The 21,627-nt window shown below is 39.3% G+C and overlaps 1 protein-coding gene across 1 annotated transcript in view; it reads right to left on the reverse strand.

Moving 5' to 3' along the window:
• LOC103762586 (transcription initiation factor TFIID subunit 4) overlaps window positions 1–21,627 on the reverse strand; it is a 140,260-nt gene that overhangs the window by 30,086 nt on the left and 88,547 nt on the right. The window contains 1 exon segment of the mRNA XM_029965566.1: window positions 13,184–13,306. Coding sequence (XP_029821426.1) covers window positions 13,184–13,306 — 123 coding nt within the window.

Genomic DNA, 21,627 nt, shown 5'->3' on the forward strand with positions numbered 1-21,627 from the left:
GACTAGGTGGGTAAAGCTTTTTTTTTTGATATGCAGTCTCTGGTAGGGTGTCAGTTCTGAACAACTTCCCCGTGTGAGGGTGGCTCTGCAGTTGGAGTGTAAGAGGCTTAAGGAGGATTAACGTGACACAGCTTGATGGGTCTGTTTTATGTGATGCTCATTCCAACCAGACACAGGGCAGGTAGCTTTGTCTTGGAGGGGAGGGAGGGCAGGAAAAGCTATTCAGGTGCTACTGTTGGTTTGGTTTGGTTTATTTGTTTCTTTTCCTGGAGAAAAGTTGTATCAGAAATTCAGTGCAAATCAGAAGTTTTCGGAAAAGAGTTACTCACATATCCCAACTGAATGCTGGAGGTAAAAATATACCCCTGAAACTCTTAAAAACTCAAATTGTTGTTAAGGTTTATGTGATCACATGTTCAATTTAAAAAGCAATGAATCTCAATATATACACTAATTAAATAACTCAGAAGTAAGTTATAGATGACACTGCCTTGTTAAAGATTTTGAAATCAGAAGACTTAGTTTTAGTTACATTCATAATTTAAATAAGAAAAGCAAAAATCTGATTTCCTAGAATCTGTAGTTGGAAAAACACTTTCACAAGAAGAAACGCAGCTTTGCTGTCTCCCACCCACACACTTAGTACAGCTTAATAAATTTACCACAGTGCTATGTAATACTTAGAGAGTAAGGGCAGAAATAGAGAAAATTATGTTAAAAAGTAACTGGTCTTCATTGCCAAAAGGATAAATTATTTAAAAGGCAACATATATCCTTTAAAAAGTTTTGTGAAGCCCACAAAACCTTGTATCTCAGTAGATCTAGAATAAAAAATGCATCTGACTGCAGACCAACCAGGATTTACGGCTCAACATGGGCTGCACAAGCTGAATTATGGATTACATTACGGTTTTTTATATATGGCACTGCAGAAAAGAAACCCCAACAGGTCAAACTGACTTATTAATCACTACAGCTAAAATAAATACTATATGTGAATACCATCAACTCATGGGCCACAAACTAGATCCAGGCAGAAACTTCTGAAGACACTTGGAACATTGGAGTCTTCAGTACATATCAACAATGTCAACTAAAAAGCATTAAAATGTTCATTAAGCAATCTTAAACTTCCATTAGTTGATATAAACTGATCAAATGTCAAACTGAAATACACAGTCTATACATATATACAGATTTCATTGTGTAGAGACCAGAGCCAACAAGAACAGAGTTGACTCCAGCCTGTTACTTTCAGACTTTACTCTGGGTGTTCTTCATTAGGAGTTTTCTAAAATAATGTGATTTGGACACTGGCATGCTCAAAACTGAAAATTATGATGGGATGGAATCAAATCACCTGTTGTAATTCTCCTTGTCCTTAAGAGAAGTCACAGTCCCACTGCAGGTAAGCTCACCAAAATAAAGAACATTTCACAATACTAAGAAATAACTAATTGAAGATTCAGACTCATAGTACTTCTTGAAGTAAATAAAAATAATTCTTTTTCTGGTTTCTCAATTAAGACATAAGACACTGACACCAAATATTTCCAAAGATGCAATTTTTATTTACAATTTCTTCAGAGAGACAAAACCTACCTTCTGTTTTAATTTTCTTCTCAAAGCCCTTCCATATTGGTTCTAAGTGATTTAAGGAATATTATCAAATTAAAAGAATACTTGATATCTTGATGTATGTTTTTTCCCAACATCACTGGTAAATTATTATTCCTTTGACTACCTGCACAGCTGACAACAATACCAGGGAAAGTTCTTCATTGTTCTGTTACTTAGTAAGATAAAAGCTAAGTAAGTCAACAGCAGCATCAAATTCATCCCATCTCATTGTAGCTACACAGCTGAGGATAAAAATTTTTGATAATTTTCTGGTGACATATATTTTACCAAAAGGCAACACACTCATGGCTGTCAGTGGTGTCTGTGGGCAGGAGTTGAGCAGACTGCACTTTGTTTCCTCTTCCCTCCTTTAATTGAGCTCCAATGTACTGAAATTGGATGCTATTCATAAAAATTACTTACAGAGATGAGAAAATTAATTTTGGATTTGGAGACAAGCACCAGGCATATTTTCCCAGTCCATTAGATTCCGCTCATCTTTTGCTTTGTAAAGATGTTTCTTAAAGTTGGCTTTTTTAATTGTAATAGCAAAAAAAAATATATAAAAAAGAAAACCAAGGGATTAACAAAATCTTGCTAAAGAGAAAAATGTAGGTGGCTTCTTTAAAGGAGAGGGAAAAATGTATCGCAGGACAGTGATATGGCCTGGGAAAAAAATGCCCTCTGCCAACACCTCCCCTATAGATAAAGCAGGCTGCAGTGCTGCTGTCTTTTTGATCAAGAGAAGAAATCCCACACCAATGACTGTTTCCCCTGACAGACTGCTTGTCCTTTTTAATGTTACATGAGAGCACCAGCCTGAATTTCCCTCCCCTCAGAGCTAGTACCACTACCACTGATTAGAGATGCTGGTCTGCCTAAGGGTACTCACTTCATTGGCCAAGGCTGTTTAACCTGTTGTGCTCCTTGCATTCCCTACCTTCCCTTTGGAGATGGAAACTTTGCCTTTTCTATGGAACTTTTTGCTCGTTCTCCTAACAGAGCTTCCCCTAAATTGTTCAGTAATTGGTCCCTCATACAGAGGTTCAGCTCTTTGGCTTTGCAAGAGATTGTCATGCTCAAAAAGACTGGAGAATTATTTCTTTTCTTGATAATTACAGCATGGGCCAACACTATTTTCATGCTGCTGAAGCATGGAAATCACTATCTATGATACCTTCTACTTTCTCAAACACAGCTGCAGAAAATCTCAATTCTCTTCATTCGCCTCCCCATACAACACTGCTGTTCTTTGTCCTTCTGTTTGCTGAGATAATTATTATACCAAGATTTCTACAAACAGAACAACAAAAGCCAGTGAAAACAGGCTTAGTGCACCACCTCCTCCAGAGAGCTGATCAACGGGCCCTGCTCAAAGCTCCTCAGAAAAGGGAGAGGGTGAGTTAGGGTAAGACTTCCCAAAGTGCTTCCGTGTCCTAAAGTCTGACTCTTCAGCACTGGGACTCTTAACTGACCTAGAGTTTCCATACACAAGTTTTATAATAGCTTAACTCAGTTGCAGTTAACACTGTGGAGTGTGTGTGTGTGTTTTCAGTCATGCTTGGAAAAGTGACGTGTAACCAACCCACCAGCCAGTGAAACCGCCCCATGAAACCAACTCCAGATTCCTGAAAAGTGGTACCAGTTAAAGAGCTATAAAGACCATAATTTTATTCAAATCATGTAACTTCACATAGGCCAAAAAAGTGAGGTTTTTCTCCAAAGACAGGAGGAAAAGGAGGGAAAAGAAACAATTTGACTGACAAGTCACGGAGACACTCATGATAATTTTATCACCACAGCCCCTCTAGACTGTAAAAAATTTCCTTAGATTGTTGCTATTTTTTAACTTCTCTGCTTCTCTTTTTGACTGCTTTTTCGGTTGCCTATATTAAAAAAACTCAAGCCCCACCAGTGTAAAAAAGGATGCCAAGGTCGGGGTGCTGCATGATGCCCTTCCCTCCCTGCTGCACCTCCCCTGCAGGAACTGGCTGCCAGCCTGTAACTTGAAGGCAAGCAGTAACCAAGTAACTAATAAATAAGGAGTACACCACTAAAGTAAACAGTACCCTAGCTATAATTAGCTTGAACAGACAAGCTGCTGGTGGTAGATGTCTCTCCGAGTTCCCTCAGGCCCTCTCCAGCCCCCACAGAATCCCTTTAACCAGCATGCTCCTGTTTGACTGCAGGCAAAACAAAAACAAAAACCCCCTTTTTTCCTAGTCACTCACTAGAACAGAGTGTGTAACAAAAGGAACACCAAGACGAAGATCCCACTATCAGCTGGTTTAACTGTATTATTTCTTTGAAAGCAAAATACTGCCCGTAATATTCAAGATACACTGGGAAACTTCATAAACCTGCATTTAACACACACTGATAGTCCCACAGACCTCCGTGGTAAAACAACACAGGACTTTTTTCTAAAGCATGCAAGATGTTAATTTCTAGAAAACAAAACTCTGGGTTTACCATAGGAAAAAAATAGAAAATAAAGTAGTTTCCTACATCAGAACCAGAGTAGGGAAGACAAGGAGATTGACAGGAACACCGACGTACACAGCGCTCCAACAAAAGCTTATTGCATGTAATTAATGTTCTACACGAGGCACATTACTGACTTCAAACAAACCAACCACTCTGCTTAAAGTTAAGCATGTGCACAAGTCCTTGCAGGTTTGGAGCTCAAACTCTTTAACTTCTCATGAATGTGGCCAAACAGGACTCACTGTGCCATGGCTCTTCCAAGGGAAGGATGTGCAGTGCACGCTGCTCACGCCTCTTGGGAACAGTTTTTAACAAAGCTGAGAGGCTCATTTCAGCTCAAAGTTTAAATATTTGAGCCCCACCTTCAATTTTATCGTTGGCAAATTGTAGCCAAACTGTGAAGGAGGAATGTGGACAGCAGGAGACTGGTCAGCGCATGTGACAGAAGTGTGAGCTTCCATTTCCAACTGAAACAAGGGTTTGCTCAAAACACAATTTAGAACAGATCACAGACATTAAAAATACATCACGTTCCTTGAACAGCAAAGTTGCTCACAATAAATTTGCTTGCACCAGAAACTCCTGATATTGTGTCATTTCATGATGACATTATTCACGAAACCTGTAGTAGGGACCTGGCTTTACATTTTGTGCACGTGTACATATAATATGCACACATGAAACACTCACAAACTGATAAAGGAAACATTCTGACTTACATGAAAATCTTGGAAGACTTGCATATGGTAAAAGGAGGCCATGAAAGGCCTGTTTTCATTTTTCTTTCTTACACACTGAGCTTGTTTTCGATTGGGACTACTTAAGATGAAGGGATAATTTTTTAGTATACATAATAACACAGTAAGTTCTGAATGAAATGTTTATCTGTCAGGAGTTTTTTTGCTGTTGGTTTGGTTTTTTTTCATTCAAGAACCTCTACATTTTTATCAATAGGATTTTGTAAGAGCACATTTAACTGTAGCATAATGCATAGTGGTGGGAAGGTCCCTTTAGGGGACACACAGTTGGAGAGTGGCTTGGTTGTACAATTGACATCAGGTAAAATAATAATAAGTTCTGTTCAGTACTCCTAGGTAGAGTGTTTACATTAAAAGTCTGAAGTTCAAGACTCTTTGCCTAAAGGCTCAGGGTAAACTAAAAATGTGAGCCCAACTGTCGCTGTCTGTATGATCAATACATCACTTGACTTCCTATCAAAGAATCGGGCTGAAAATATCAAAAAATGTGCATCTTAAAACATTTCAAGTTCTTTAGACTTTTCCCAAACCTCAGCTTCAGTAAAGAATTTCTTAGGCAAAAAGGAAAAAAAATTTCCCACAAAATGCACCTGGCATTGAATGGGATGGAAGGGAGAAGAAAGTTAATCTACCTGATGATTCTTCTGACTCCTCTAGAGAAGGATCACTTAAACAGGAAGCACTGCCACTTTAAGATACAGGTATAATTTTTTCCATGTATATGTTGAAAAGTTACACCCTGAAAATTTTCTGGTCAGGTTTTAAAAATTATTTTCAGTGACATCTAAAAAATGTCACAGCACCTTGGGCCTTACCCTCTAAAGTCAATGGGCAAACCTTCCAGACTTTCTCTTAGTCTTATCAGTTTTATTTAGCCAGAAGAAAGAAAAATTCTGTAACTATAAGTGTCAGAAAAACAAAGGCTGCAAAACAGATTTTATCCTTCAGTGTCTGAAAATCAGGAAGACAACCAGAGAAGACAACTGAAAATACAGAAAAACACAACCAAAAACTAACCCCCCCCCAAAAAAAAAGAAGCCCCCACACCCTCTGTCCACACACATCCTCAAGGTAGCTGCCTATTGCAAGGGGAACACTACCTTCCCAGGAACAGCAGCAAACCTCCATTGGGACTGACAAATAATGGATGAACTATTAACTACTCCAAAGTCATGGTGCCAAGTTCTCATTTTCCATGCTAATAAGCTGCACACACTATATTTATAAAGTATCCATAAATTAAAGAGTTGTATTTAATATGACCACATTGCTAAAATTATTTTCTTTTCAAAAGTGCAGTAATTTTTTTCTTTTGTAACCAAGAAGGAGGATTTCCATTAGAAAAAAAAGAAAAAAAAAAAGAAAGCAAAACACTCTTTAAGTGAGAATGCAGTAAGAAAGCCTTTGAAAAGCAGAGAAAGAAATGCTCTCATGGTCTCCTCCTGTGTGCTAGATCAACATCAGGCAGCCAGGTAGGATCAACTACCACTTCCATCTCCAAATGAAGTAAAAATCAAATTTGTCTTGGCCAATAAGAAAAAATGATTAATATCATTGAACCTGTGTCAGAATATTTTGTGTTACACAGATCAAAGGAACATACACACAGTATGCAAACCTGCTCTCCCAGTAAAAAAGAATGTTTTTCCTGGCACAGAGCCACTTGCTGTTTTCTTGCACTGCTGCCTGGCTTTTTCCTCCTGTCAACTGAGATCCATGCACAAATGTTCTCCTGACTCACTGTCTGTATTCCTGCCTGTTTGCAACAGGCACGGAAGTGTATTTCTACACATTCACTCCAAATTACAATTATTAATCATCAGCGTAAACATAGCATTAGCCATCATCTTTAATGCCTTCCTACTTTTTACTCCCATGTCTGTAGGATGCATTAGAGTAATCTTTACGAGTCTTGTTTCACAAAATAAAATCAGAATTCTAAAAAAAACCAGTCTGTGTTCATCATGGGCTAAAACACAGTTTGAAATTAAATTCCTAAAAATGAAATTTTATCATCAAGGCAATTGATTTTTAAAATGAAATCTGATTTATTTAAGTAAAATGTGTGCAATTGCTAATTAGGATAACATCTATATAGTGTTTCAAAAGACTGATTTTCAAATAGGTATTAACATATTTCTTGTGAACTATTTTAATATTTACACAGTTTTGAAAACAGGAAGCAAAACAAGCCACAGAAGTTAAAGCTAAACTTGAGATTTTCAAAGATTCATAAAGTAGTATGCATGTAATTCCATGGGAAGAAAAAAAGTAAGGACAGACTCCTTTCTTCTGTCTCCTTGAAAATCCAAACCCATACATTTAACTGACAGCTTTGGGATACCTCAAATGAAATCATAACTGTCAGCAGCAGTGACATCCTACACCAACACAGGTCTGAGAGAACCAGTGCATTTTATCATGGCAGTGATACATGGAGCAAAGAGTGCTTGAAAAGGCAATGATACAATAAATCATAAAAATTCCTCCTGTTCTGCTCTCAGTCTACAGGCTTTAAAAGCACAAAAAGCAAACTTTAACTTCTTGAACCATAAATGCTTGCAAAAGGTGTTCTGGTCTATTGTATCTGCTTTCATATAACTCAAGCTTAAGCAGTGTAAAGGATCTTCAGATTCCAGTGCTTTCTAAACATATCTTGACCATTTTAAACAAGAAGTAATTTATCAAGAGTCAACTATACAGCACGAAGACCAAGCTGAGACTTGAGCTGTTGAACAAGTTGTTCCAAGCACCTTTGAAAGTGGATGCCATAAAATTAACTTTAGTGCCAGAAAGGTGAGGGAACAGCCTAAAGATTTGCTCAGAGAATGGCAATCCCACTGAGTGGTGTTTTTCCCCCAAATAAAAGACTATTCATTGGTTCTGGTTCTTTGGGATCTGTCAGAAGCAGTTATCCCTCATATACTGGCTGATTAATCACCTTCTAAATGTGTGTGATATTCGCTGAGCAGATACTCTGGGGAGAAGCCAGTGCACAACCCTCTGTAACAAAGACTTCTGCAGGACACACTGTACATCTCTTTTTGTTTAAAAGGGCAAGAAAGGAAGGAAACCAAGCCAGGCTTTCCAAGACACAGCTCATGTCTGACCTATTCCAAAGAGCAAATTGCCCAGTATCCTGATTCTTCTTGATATTGTTAAAATACTGACAACCAACTTGAGGAAATAATTGCTGAAATGTCTGTGGATAACCCCAGATGAAGTGAGAATGTCAGCTCTAATGGTGCAAACAAATTAGTCATGTTCAGCAATGGGTAACTAAAAAGAGACTGCAGTCAAAAGTACTTTTCCCAACTATGTCACAGTGCTTCTCAAATAGTCATGAATCCATCCTTACATTTTCACTTAGAAATCAGGAGTTACTAATGGCATAAAGACCTGATAGACAGGAGTATTAAGTAACTTCTCTTATGCCTGCATTGGGAGGCCCCTGGTATAACACAGACTTACAAGTCTTAAACCAGCACCTTAATCATGTTTTATACAAAACCTAAACACAAAAACAGCTTTAAAATACTCAAATTAAATCGTCTTAAAGATTAATTTAATTAAAAAATGTGGTGCCTCGTACCCGAAATACGCTTCCAAATCACTTCAGTAATTAGCTTTTCTCCACACAAAACATCCCTGTTTTAACTGTAGTTTTGGGACTTTCCAGGTCTGCAAGAACATTATCCTTCTGGACTATTATAATGGCTGGAATATACTGGATGAGCAAACACAGAGAGGATCAGATCTCCCTTGAGCACTGGCCCAACATATGGTCCTGCACATTTTGAAAGATGGTGTTTGGGATACTCTGCTGCATATTCTTAAGATGACTGCTCTTCTGCTGTGAGAAAGAGGGTTTTTTCTTATCCCTAAAATGACTGTCTTCAATAAGTGGTGATTCACTGAACTAGCCCTGAAGCTGCCTTTGGAAGCTCAGTATTCAAAAACCATCTGTGCCAGCAAGTACCAGGAGAGGGCTTTCACTTGATATTTAAACAAATTATACCCTCAGATATTTCAAACATATACTCTGTATTTATGTATTTTGGGGTACTAGCCATAGGTCTCAATGAAAAAGCAAATTATTATTATTATTATTATTATTATTAAATACAGCAAAATATTTGCATTTAAATTCTACACTTTAATTCCATAATAAAAAATGAGGGACTTGGAAATATGCAAATTCTGCATTCATGCCACCTTAGCACTACCCAGATATTTAACTTGTAAAAGCTACCTGACCCAATCTTGGGATGGTTAATCCTTTTCTTAAAGCTTTAACTCTCACAATTATGTGAAAATACCTATTTCATAAACAAAACCAAATTTGAATCCTAACTCTTAAAAGCCTTACAATTCAAGAAAAAAACCACTGAAAATGTGACCTGGATAGATCTGAAATCAAACGAAAAGCAACTCAGGTAAACAAAAGCAACTCAAAACTTCCTATATTTAATCTGACATTAGAGGTGCCTAAGGATGCTCACTAAAGAGCTGAAGTGGTTGCTGCTTTGTGCATTGTAACCTGTATATGTGACCCACTGCCCTCTCTCTGCCTCCACTGCAGGGGTACCATGTGTGTCCCTGCACATGGTTCAGGACTGCTAGATACCCAACTTGATAATCATGCATTCAATTCCAAGAAGCTGTGACTTTTTCCAAAAAATTTTGTCTACTGTTATTAAATAAATGAAAAGTCCCTAAAAAATTCTGCAAATGCAATATTTTCAACTGCAAGGCAGAGAAGCTGAATCCTTCCAAAGGTATCTCGTTTCTCTTTACCTCTTCTCTTTTCCTCTTGATCTAAACCACATTATAATAATAAGCAGGCTGAATTACTGATGAGCTGCTGCTGCTACAGAGGCAGCTGTGTTTGCAGCAGATCATCTAAAATACGAGAAGACAAGAAAGGCACTAAAAAGGAAGGGAATGAAGTGCAGGTGATCTCACGTTTGCTGTCTCTGTCTTGCTGGAAGTTCCTTTCCAGTGCTCACTGGGCTCTGGGCCAAACTGCTTCAACAAGCTAAGCAGGAACTATTCACTTTTTATTGTTGTTAGGTTAGTCTTCTTCCTATTTATCACATGGAAATGGGTTAGCTCAGGGTACAACAAGAGCCAGAGCCAATCAAAGGGAAGAGGCAGGAATGCACTACCAGGGATTGGGATCGGGTCACAGTCAGATTGGCTGAGGCTACTGACAGTCTGCAACTGGTCACACACGTGGTGGCAGTGTCATTTCAGAACATCCAGCTCCTGCTCATCCACTTTTCCAGAAAATATTTTTTCCTGTTTTTTTGGAAAGGCATTTTTATATGGCGGTGGCATATAGAAAAAAAATAAATTTTTTAAAAAGCATGTAAAAATAACCTCACTCCAAAACTGCCCATTTTCCATGTCCCCAAGTAAAAGTAATCAAAAAAAAGTTAGCTGTAGTAGTACAGAAGAGAAAAATGATGGGCCTGGTCTTATGATAATCCTGCCATCCAAAAAAAAAGTCTATTTTAGCTACGGCTTGAAAACAAGCCAGGAAGTCCAAATGAGCACTGGCAACGTGAGACAGAGAACAAGTTTAAAGAAAACACTCTTGAACAAAGTGCTGGTGGAAAATATAGGCAATTATGAGTACAAGCTTTTTCACATTTATAAAAGCTGTAGAAGAGATTTCTCTCTATACAACAACCAGTACTTGAACACAGGAACACTAAGCTTTTCCATCAGCTTTTCGTCTTAAACAGAATATCCATCAGTAGCCCCTAAATTGACCTCCTGCTCAGATCAAAAGGGTATCATTAAAAAGATCCGATTTCCAAAGAGAAATTGTGAGCTGGTATTTCTGTTAAAAAAAAGAAGTTGGACTGAAACCCAACACTTCTCATTGAAAAATGGCCAATGCAACGAAGTAAAATATCAAACAAGAGTTAGTTCAGAAAGGGAGAAAAATGTACCATGCCAGGGTGGGATGATTTGTAAATTATTTCCTTTTGCATCAGCATTTGGGCAGTGTCTCAGTTGCAACAAAAGCAGACATGTAAGTAGAAAAAGATTAATGAGGAGATTAGCAACTTCAATTCAAAAACTGGCTATTTTGACTCAGAAAAAAAAAGGCAGGCCAAGGAAGCTCTGGCCAAGTAAGACCTTGCTAGCAGAGATTATCAGTAGCAAGGGCTTTAAGCAGCTTAGAAATTGCTTAGAGAAATCAGTGTCATAGACCACAGTGGAGGTCAGAGATCTGAAGGTGGATGTCAGTACCACAGAACAGCCTCATAACAATGTTTATAATCTCCAGAAATCCAAAGAAGAGATATCAGACAGTCTTAGACAAAAAATACAACATTTCACTACCTTTTACAGTAAAACATCTTGGAGGAGTTGAGTTTATTTCTGCATAGCAGCCCTAAAATGAGCTCAGAAGAATACCAGAAAGGGAGTTTCTAGCAGCCAACTTGTGTGACAGCTTCTAACAGCACTTTAGGTCCTGTTCCCCAGAAAAGACATTGAATAATGCAAATACAGCATCCAAGACCTTGAAATCAGCTTGCAGCCAGGCATCTCTGTGAGCTGGCCAGGATGGTCAGAAGCTGGGAGAAGTGGGACAGGAGCAATTCTGTCTGAACTGGCACACAATTCATGGCTCCAGGAAATCCATGTATCGGCAAAAACTCCAAGGATCATTTGCCAATTGAACAATACAGTTGTTTAGCAAAATCTGGGCTAGGTGAGCAGCAAAAGGAAGCAAAAATCTCCAGAAGCCTTTGAAATTTGCCACAGACCTTTATCTTTCCTTGAAGCATTGTACTGGGAGATAAGGAGCTTCTAGGGAGAGAGGGAAGCTGTTCATCAATAACCCATTGAGGCAGAGCTCTGAATAAAATGTTGCACTGAAGGTGACCACAGTTTTGTCCATCAAACTGTAAAAGCTTACAAAAGGATCATTTTTTTAAAAAAGAGTCAATAGACAATAAAAATCAAATTCTGATACTTGGGAGAAAATATTCCCTTGGTCAAGTGAAGACAAGCAGGGAAGGTACACTTGGTAAAATCTGAAAGGATCCATGTATTATTAGAAGGTTCAAATTATTTTTAAATGAGTGACAGCCAAAGCTGTCACTGTCCAGTTGAGCTTCTAATAAAGCTTCTTCTGGCCTGTTGGTGTGAGATTTCTTTCAGGTGCATATGGAGAACAAAATTCTTTACCAAACATATGACAAGGAGGGAATAACAGGACAACACAAAACACAGGGAGCTCCCTTAGTCTGAAACTAATTTCACCAGAAACAGGAGCACCTCCTACATATTTGGAGTCCTAAGTCAAGTTTAGAATGTAAACAAGATCCACTTCTGTTCCTAGCTCAGCTAATTCCCTAGCACTAATCTTAGCACATGAAAAGAGAGAAGTCAGATAAAAGCTGTCCAAAATGGGAAACAAAAAGGCCTTTGGAAATGCCTGGCATTTAGACAGTCAAATGTCTGAGCCAAAACTGTTAGTTTAGTTATTCAAAACAAAATGTTTGCCTTTCCTCAGAACAGGCATATAATAGGGAGAATTTCTCTGACTCCACTGTGTAGGCAGAGCAGGAGCAAAAGCACCCAACTGTATCTGTGTTGAGCAACACAGGGCTCTTCCCAGCTACCCAAGGTCCTGCAGCCCTGTCACCACAGTTCTGCCCCTTGGTTAACACACACCAGGCTTTGGATGACCTTGCATTCCATTGTGCAGTACAGCTGCTGCTCCATCTGAGATAACAGGAGAATCATGCTAACAAATCTGTTTCTACTTCTGAACACGGTCTTCTCATTGAAATTTCATACAACTGAGCATGATCATAAGCTTATCTTTGCAGGGGTGGGGGACAACCTGACATTCTGTAAGAAGTTTTGACACATATTTGTCACAAAGCCACACTTACTGGTATTACTACAAGCTCTTGGTTCCAACTGTGAGACTACAGTTATATTTTTCTGGATACTTCTTCACTCCCTACTCTTTTTTTTTTCATTTTCCTTCGGATTATGCAGAGCAGAAAACAGGTACCAAGGCAGTGAGTAGTTTAAGACCTACACTTCCCATTCAAATATTTTTAAAATATTCTTTAATTATCTGCTGACAGTTAATACTTGAAAATACAACTAAGAGAAGATGGCATTTTAACTGTGGCAAGATAAACTGGACTCACGGTCCTTCTAATTGAGAAATGTGCCTTTTCAAGTTACACTGTTCATGGAAAACAACCGGAATAAGCAACTCTAGGTGTTCCTCCGAGGTTTAGGAGTAATAATCTCTCTCACTCTCTACAGGCACATACCTCCCCTCCTATGGAGAGCAGTCCAGGTGTATCCAGCTTCCGTTTCTTGCGGGGACCGATCGCTGCCAGTGCCGTGAGATTGGCATCCCTCTGCCTCATCTGGGCCAGCTCTTGTTGCTGCATCTGGTAGAGAGAGGAACAACTCACTTTAGTTTTTATTCTGTTGTCACTTTGAAATGTTATTTTCAGACCTGTAAGCATGAGGCAGAAGTCACACATGATCAACCCCTGACAGCACCTTGCTGTTCCCAGTCACTGTTCCTAGAGGAATAATGAAGATACAGAAGTTCTCGTGACTTTTCACAGGATTTCTGCTTCCAAATAACTCAACTGATTTTGGAAACTCCATGCTTCTCATTAAAAAGTGCCTTAGCAAGTACTACATACTAACTACACATCTCCAGTTTAATACTGACATGAAGAATGTAAATGCCCATTCAAATATTACGAAATTTTTTTTAATCTCATATTTAAATGTTTCAAATACTCAATATTTTCTTTAAGAAAATCTAAATTAATAAAACACCTCTACCAAAACACTAGCTGAAGGTAATTCTGACACAAAACTTCTACAACCCAAATTTACAACTGCTTTCTGGGATTAAGCTTTAGGTAAGAACACATTTGACTGGTTTGAAGCTAAGAATTAAACAACGTGCCAGCTGCTCTATGTAACAAAGTAACATGCTACAGAAAATAAGAGAAAATACTCTGGCCAGCACAAGAGAGGCAAGATTGGATCTTCACCATAAACTGTATAATCCTTTCAAGGAGTTAATCTAAGTGTCAGAGTCCCATGAACACTATTACTTTAATAAATATTCTGATCATCAATACTACACAAGAGTAATTGATTAGGTAATGCAGTATATTATTTTAATTAGATAAAAGCATTCATAGCTCTCAGCAACAATTCTTATTAATTTCAAAACTTTGGGTTTGCAAAACCCCTCAACAAATTGTGAGGAGGTGTTTGCTTTCTAATCCCACTGATGTCATACTTGTTCCTGCTTCAGCAGCAACACACAGAACACCACCTCAAGAAATTCAGTGGTGGTATTAAAACAATGTATGATACAGGCAAAACTCTTCATTAAAATAAAACTGAACTGACAAGCAGATAGAAGTGTCTCAGCCATCACCTACATGTGACCTGCACATACAAGCAGAGCCTGAATGATCTTGGCTGATGTTAAAAGGAGAGGAGGTTGAAGCTAAGAAGTGCCAGTGTCGGGTATTTTTCTCCATTCATGTCTGCCCAGAGAAAGCAGGTCCACCTCCTGCCTCCCATTAAGCACAGTTTTCAGATTCATTCATTTAGCAGTGCAACATCCTTGTGACCAAGCACTATGAACAGCTTTGGCCACAGGCTCCCCAGGGAGGGCTTTCAACTCAGGCTGCCAGTGGAGGCCCATCCCACCCCTACCAAGATGCCAAGGCCAACACACGCCCAGAGCCTGAGGAGGGACTGCAGGGGAACCCAAGAGCACCTGAAGAGCAGCACAGAGGAACTGCAGCCAGCAGGTCAGTGCATCAGGGCCCAAACCCCAACACAGTGCTCCAGGGTGGCCTCAGCAGGGCCCAGCACAGGGCACGGTCACTGCCCTGGTCACTACTTCTGACACGTGGGCACACCCGGGCTCATGCTCAGCTGCTGTCAACCAACACCCCCAGGAGCTGTTCTGAGCTGCAGTCAACGGCTGATGTCCACGTGGAGACTGGTGACAACTGGTGACCTCAGGGGTCGGGTTTGGGACTGGCACATTTTCACATCTTTGTCGATGACGTGGACAGTGGGATCGATGCACCCTCTCCAGGTGTGCTGCCAGCACCCAGCTGTGTGGTGCAGTCACACGCTGAAGGGGAGGGATGCCATCCTGAAGGTCCCTGACAGGCCTGAGAGCTGGGCCCCTGCAAACCCCATGAAGTTCAACACCAAGTGCAAGGTCCTGCATCTGGGTTGGGGCAACCTCAAGCAAAACACAGGCTGGGTGGAGAAAGGGCTGAGGAGAAAGCCTTGAGGGTGTTGGTGGATTAGAAGTTTGACACTTCTAATTCTTTCAGGGAATTCTCTCAGGAATTCTTTCAGGAAGGGGATTCTTCCCCTCTACACCACTCTGGCAAGACCACCTGCAGTGCTGCCTCCAACTCTGGGCCACCAACACAAGAAGGACATGGACCCACTGGAGCCAGTGCAGAGGAGGCCACCAGAGAGGTGGAGCCATGAGCAAAGGCTGAGAGAACTGGGAAGGGCTGAGAGCCTGCAGGAGGGAAGGCTCTGGGGCGACCTCACCGCAGCCTTCCAGCACTTAAAGGGCTCTTACAAGAGAGCTGGAGAAGAACTTTTTACAAGGGCATGTAGTGACAGACAAGGGGAAATGGCTTCAAACAGAGTGGATTTAGATTAGATACAAGGAAGAAATTTTTCCCTGTGAGGGTGGTGAGGCCCTGGCACAGGTTGCCCAGAGAAGCTGTGGCTGCCCCATCCCTGGAAGTGTCCAAGGCCAGGCTGGACAGGGCTTGGAGCAACCTGGGATAGTGGACGGTGTCCCAGCCCATGGCAGGGAGTTGAATTAGATGATCTTTAAGGTTCCTTCCAACCCAAACCATTCTATGTTTTTACATTCTTCAGAAAAAGTGAATTCAGTAATTAAAAGTTTGAAACCCCATTTTTCACATTTTTATGCTATATATTCTGCAACTGCAGTTATTACCATAACTCCAGCTTAACGTTACCTAAAAATACATATTGTATCTAGAGGAGAAAAGAATTTCCTAAATACAAAAAAAAGAAACGCAGAAAAATATCTAAATAATAGTGCAAAGGTCTATACATACTTCTCTTTGCCAACTCATATTAGGTTTTTAGCTCAAATATCTTTGGCTCTCTTCCAGATTAAATGCCAGTTAGACAGACCTGCCCGCTTACCCTTTCAAGGTAGATAGCAACAGTGGTGAGCTCTAATCATTTACAAAGGTCATGATCGGAAGCCAGCCCGTAAGCAGTCATTTAAAATTCGATTGATCCCTATTTGTAGTCAGGGAAAGAAAATGGACATTTCAGCTGTATTGTAATTATGAGGCTTCAAGGCAACTGTAAATAGATGTGCAAATCCAGATACTGGCAAATACCTTAGAGAAGAAATTATTACTATAGTATAACATATATCCAGGAAAGGTTGAAGATAAAACTGCATATAAAAAAAGATCAATCATCTTTTTGCTAATTTGCCATGCTTGCCAGCCTATAAGGGTTATCACAATTATCAGAAGTCTGATGAATATTTAAGAGAGGGCCAACTGGCTCAGAGTGATCTCAGAAGAAGTTGTCAAGCTTTGCAGAATAAGAAATTTTGCACTGGAGTAAGTATTCGTTTCCTGGGAGGTGCAGGTCAGAAATGCAGTCTAATAGATAACTGGTATCATGCAAAGGTTATATGAATATTATATGAGTATCTTATCCAAAGTCACCATTTTCAAACCCACAGGAGCTAATACTTAGTTGGCCCTCTGTACTACCTGTACTGCACTATACCATGATTGTTTCAACATGGAATATAAGCACAGTGCCTTCTTTTGTTTTTTTTTTTTTGCACATGCAAAACATGCCTTTTCTCTAAATTCCCCATAGTGGGATAAATCCTGCCCTCCTTGAAACCTGCAGTGTCCGGTGCTGTTCTACCAAGAAAACAGGCAACAGCTCCAAGAGCCTGCAGAAGGGTTTGCACTCATATATTCCTCAGGTTCTCCATCCTTTCTTTTTTAACCAGTGAGAAGGGCTGAAGATTGCTCTTGATATCATAGACTAATTTTTGACACATTCACAAGATTTTCCACTACCTATAACTTCAGCACCTGACAGGAAGACTGAGAACAGCCAGAGCCAAAGGAGCTGGGCTCTCTTCTACCTCACTGGGTGAATACTGGTAAGACGTTTTTCTTCACCTCCCTGTGCCTCTCACCCCACATCACCCAGCTTGTCTATTCATGCTATCAGCTCTCCAGACAAGGATCCTCCTCTACTACGTGCCTCACTTATAATCAAGCCCCAGTGGGATGAATAGACATTACTTTAATACAAATAAGGAATATGCTGCCAGGTACAAAAGCTCCAGACAGAAGTACAATATAGTTTCTGGTACTGGTTTTACAGTACACACCATGGTAAACTGCAGCAGGAAAGAACCACCTTATGTAAACCTTCATGAATGCTGATCAAAACATTTCTGATACATCAAACACATGCATCATCAGTGAGATCACAGCATCCTGATGTTTTATAAAATAAGGACTGAAGTGCTGAAATACTTGATAAATACTGTGTTGCACAAATTCACATCAATCTTTTAAAAATTATCACTGGTGGGGTTTGGGGGTTTTTCTTAAAGCTCACCCAAAGGCAGAGGATCATAAAATTACATTTAAAAATAATCAAAAGAACTATGATCCTGATACTGGTTACCAACAGAGTCCTTCATCTTGCAGTGGTTACTGTACTCCAGCTAACTTAGGAGAACATCTCTGCACTGTTAACTGTGAATTTGCTTACAATAGAACATCTTTGCAGTTTATGGATACATATTAGCAAGACATTTGACAAGATTCCTGGGTGTTATTTAACATCCCAGAGCAGACTGACCACCACTGTTGCCTTCTTCATACCCCCATTCCAACTTTGTCTTCTCTCCAAGTCACATACCGTTTTTTCATAGCCTACATCAGATGACCTGCACCAGTCTCTTTCCTACTTATTATCTGTTTCTTCATCAAAAAAATGATCCTCAATTGTAATTTCTGTTTAAAATAATTTAAAAAAGGCAGTATCTTGGCTTTGGTTGAAAAGAGGAGACACTGTACCTTGTCCACCAATGCCAAATGCACAACTCTGCCCTGTGGAGGCTCTTCTCCCCAGTGTCCTCTGGAGCCACGCTCTCTGTGTCAAGTGGACATGACTTTGCAGCCAGTTTTGCACACCTGGTTCCACAGTAATCACCCTCTGAACTCTCAGCATGAAGAATAATGTGAATTAAATGCAGCCACTTTCAGTGTTCTAAAGTGACTCTTAAAAGTACCTATAAAACTAAAGCTACTTAAGCTTCTTACTTTACACAATCAATCATATTTTAAAGTAACAAAGCAGACTCTTATTACAATATAGTTTATCTTCTAACTCAGACAGTTACTAATTTCTGGATATTTAAACAAATGAAACACCTGTTGCTAGCTATACATCCTGATAAAATAATTTCCTGTTAATTAACATGATTTAGCAGAAATTAATCTAACTCACTACATCAACCAACAAGATGCAATCATTTGATAGCTGCATTCATTCACACTCTCATTTTCATACTGGACTGCAGATGCAAAATCATTCTTTAACTTGCCTTCATCACAATTAATATAGATATACTTATCAATAACATCTTAAAATTTCTGCCCTCTGGGAAGAAAGCAATGCTTCAATTCAGAACCATGCTAATCAACAACAATAAACTTTTTTGAAAGTAAAAATATTTACCTAAAACACAAATATTTCAATATATTATACAAGAAAAAATGTTTACTAATTAGATGCTGTTCCTTGCTCCTTATCCAATCCAAATGTATTTTTAGCATGCCATTTACCTACTGAGAGATATCTCATTTGATGAAAAGTACAGTATAAGAAGAAAGCATCATTTGGACAATGAAATTTTCTTCTTTGTGATGGTAGCACAGCATTAAAACCACAGAAAGAACACTACTTCACTGCTTTCATAAAGTAAAGCTAAAAACTGAGGCTCTAAAATGTGAGTTTGTTTTCTTTTTCTTTGCATCATTATTTGTTATGACACATTTAGGTATTTTAGAAAGAAGTGCCACAAGCCATATGCCACAAGGAAGACAGCCATATGTCTGTCGAAAGTATCAACACTAGATCTTAAAATTTAGATTTAATAATTTCCAAAAACCAAGAATGCAACTTATTCATCAGGGAAAATGTAGGCAAATGGAAATTAGCTTTGGCTAAAGCAGAGATGGAGATGAAATATGGGCATGAGCTGTAGCTGCCAAGGACTGCACTAAGAGAAATCTCCTTCAATATGATCAGAAAGTGAGAGGACGACTGGAACTCTTAAAAATTCAAGTCTACATATAAATAGCTTGAAAAATAAAAGGGAGAAGAGGGAGTGGCATCACATGAGAGAGAAAGGTCAAGGAGGTGTTTCTCTACCTACAGGCAGAATTCAGGGATGTTTTTTGGCCTGGAAGGAAAATAACCCAGTGACAGAGACACAGAGATGATTATAAAGATAAAGAAGAAAGAGCTTAAGGAAGAAGTCATGTATGTTTAAATACTGCCAATATAAGATTTGATAAGGGGATAGAAGCCGCATTGTCAAAGTTTCTGTAGTCACAGAGCCAACTCAGCCCACAAAGAACTAGATTTTGTCTACTTACAATTGCCAACATATTCAGAAATACCACCTAAGAAACGAGGACTGAGAAGAGGCCACCAGCACCACAGAAGCTGTAAATAACTGCAGCCCAGAATGAAGGCAGGCAGCACTGAACCCCAGCAGAAAACTGGCAACGGAGGGTGCGAAATGGCAGAAATGTTTGATGAAAGCAAGATCATATAAACAATGATTGAAGCACTGGTTTCTAGCCAATAGGCATCAATGGAGATCCCTCCTAATTCTGTTTGCAATGGATGGCTTAATTCCTGATAACAGGGTCATATGCTGGGAAAAGCTTGTCTTAATTGATGGGTCTGCAACATGTATCTATCAGTCTCAGACAGTGATTACACCCCCCGGAAAAACATCTTTTTTGCTGAGGAGTGCCTGAAATGCAGAACCATTACACATGTCCTAAGATGCCCACAACAGAAGGTGCAATTAAAAAAATGAAACTCATTAAAAATGCTGGCAGTAACCTCAACAAGTCCAGGGCAATGATCAAGAAGGATTGGTGCATCAGTGAACTTTCAGAGAGCCTTGAGAAGTGCCTCGTGTCTGCAGATGCCTGTGCTGGGCTCCCCCCTCTCTCTGTGGCACTCAAAAGGTCAGCAGAGCTCCACAGCCACAGCTACTGCTGGGAAGAAACCAGTCCAAAGGAGCTGGAGTTTAGAAGAGGCACTGCAACAATGCAACACCAGAGGAGTTTTACCTGTGTAACAGCAAGTCTGACACTGAACAAATTCTGTGAGACTTTTAAACATTCACAGCTCTGAAAAAAATCTATCTCCTCTTCAATACAAAGCTGGAGCTGCTTCTCCACAATGTCCTCCGACACCTCAGTAAAAGCTCCAGTCATGGCTTGCAATGGCCATACATCTATTTGAACTAGATCAGGATTTTACTTTACTGCAAAAGGTGTTTGTCTTTGGGTTTGCTATTGTTGGCTTTATTTCTCTTTTTTTCTTTCCCACACACTTTTCAAAGCATTCAAAACTGATTGCATAGTATTAGGAAAAAAACCACCCTGGGCAAAGACTAAGCTGGGAACGTTTCAGCCCCAAGATGACTGTTTCTCAAAATAATGAGCATCTCAGCACAGTTCTGGAATCTTAACTGGGGTACTTCGGACCAAGTGTCCTTCCTACAATCTGTGTTTATTACATCCAATTTCATTATGTTTTAGAAGTTTACACAAATTTAAACGTGCCCTATTTACTTTCAATGTGTCAGATTCTGACATGGAAAATGCCAGGGTGCATCCTGCCTTTCATTTTTATTTTTCCCTGAAAGAAAAAGCCTTAATAGTAATTTTCTCCAGTCATGGACATTAATTAGTTCAATGAGATTTTTAAAATAATTATCAGTAAAACTACTATTTTATCTCCTCACTACTCTAGACCACATACTGTTGTCTGAACTGATTATATACCTATATATATGATACAGGTTTCATTTTCTTGGAAGCATCCTTAATAGCTTACTCACAGCTTATAAAAACGATAAGCATGAAGAATTTTGAGATTTGATTTTTAAAAGTCTTGTAATTTTCTATCATTTTTTGATTTTCCAAATACAATGCACTATTTTGGTTTAACTTAAACCCATTTATTTCTGCAACTGTCTAACCATCTCTTCAGCTACATATTCCAACCTAGAGTGACACAAGGTATAATAAATACTTTTAGGAAGATATCCCTCAAATACTTCTAAAAGAGTTCTACAACAATGGATTTTTATTTTGATCCTTCCAGTAACTTTAATAATTACATTTCTTCATTCCTCAAAATCTGTTGTTGGAGCTCCACTACATTTTGTTTGGTTTTGGTTATACCACTCCTCAAACAAAGAAGTTATCTCCAGTAGCACCAGTTCCAGCCTCTCCTATACTAAACTGAAGACACCCCTATTTTGAGCCTTGATGTTTGTTAGGTCCCATAATAGTGTTTGGTAGATTTGCCAAGCCAAATACAGACCATTTGAGCAAAGGGTTTCTGAGGC

This window comes from Manacus vitellinus, unplaced genomic scaffold, assembly GCF_001715985.3.
Source record: "Manacus vitellinus isolate BGI_N305 unplaced genomic scaffold, ASM171598v3 scaffold_10_pilon, whole genome shotgun sequence".
Lineage (NCBI taxonomy): Eukaryota > Metazoa > Chordata > Aves > Passeriformes > Pipridae > Manacus > Manacus vitellinus.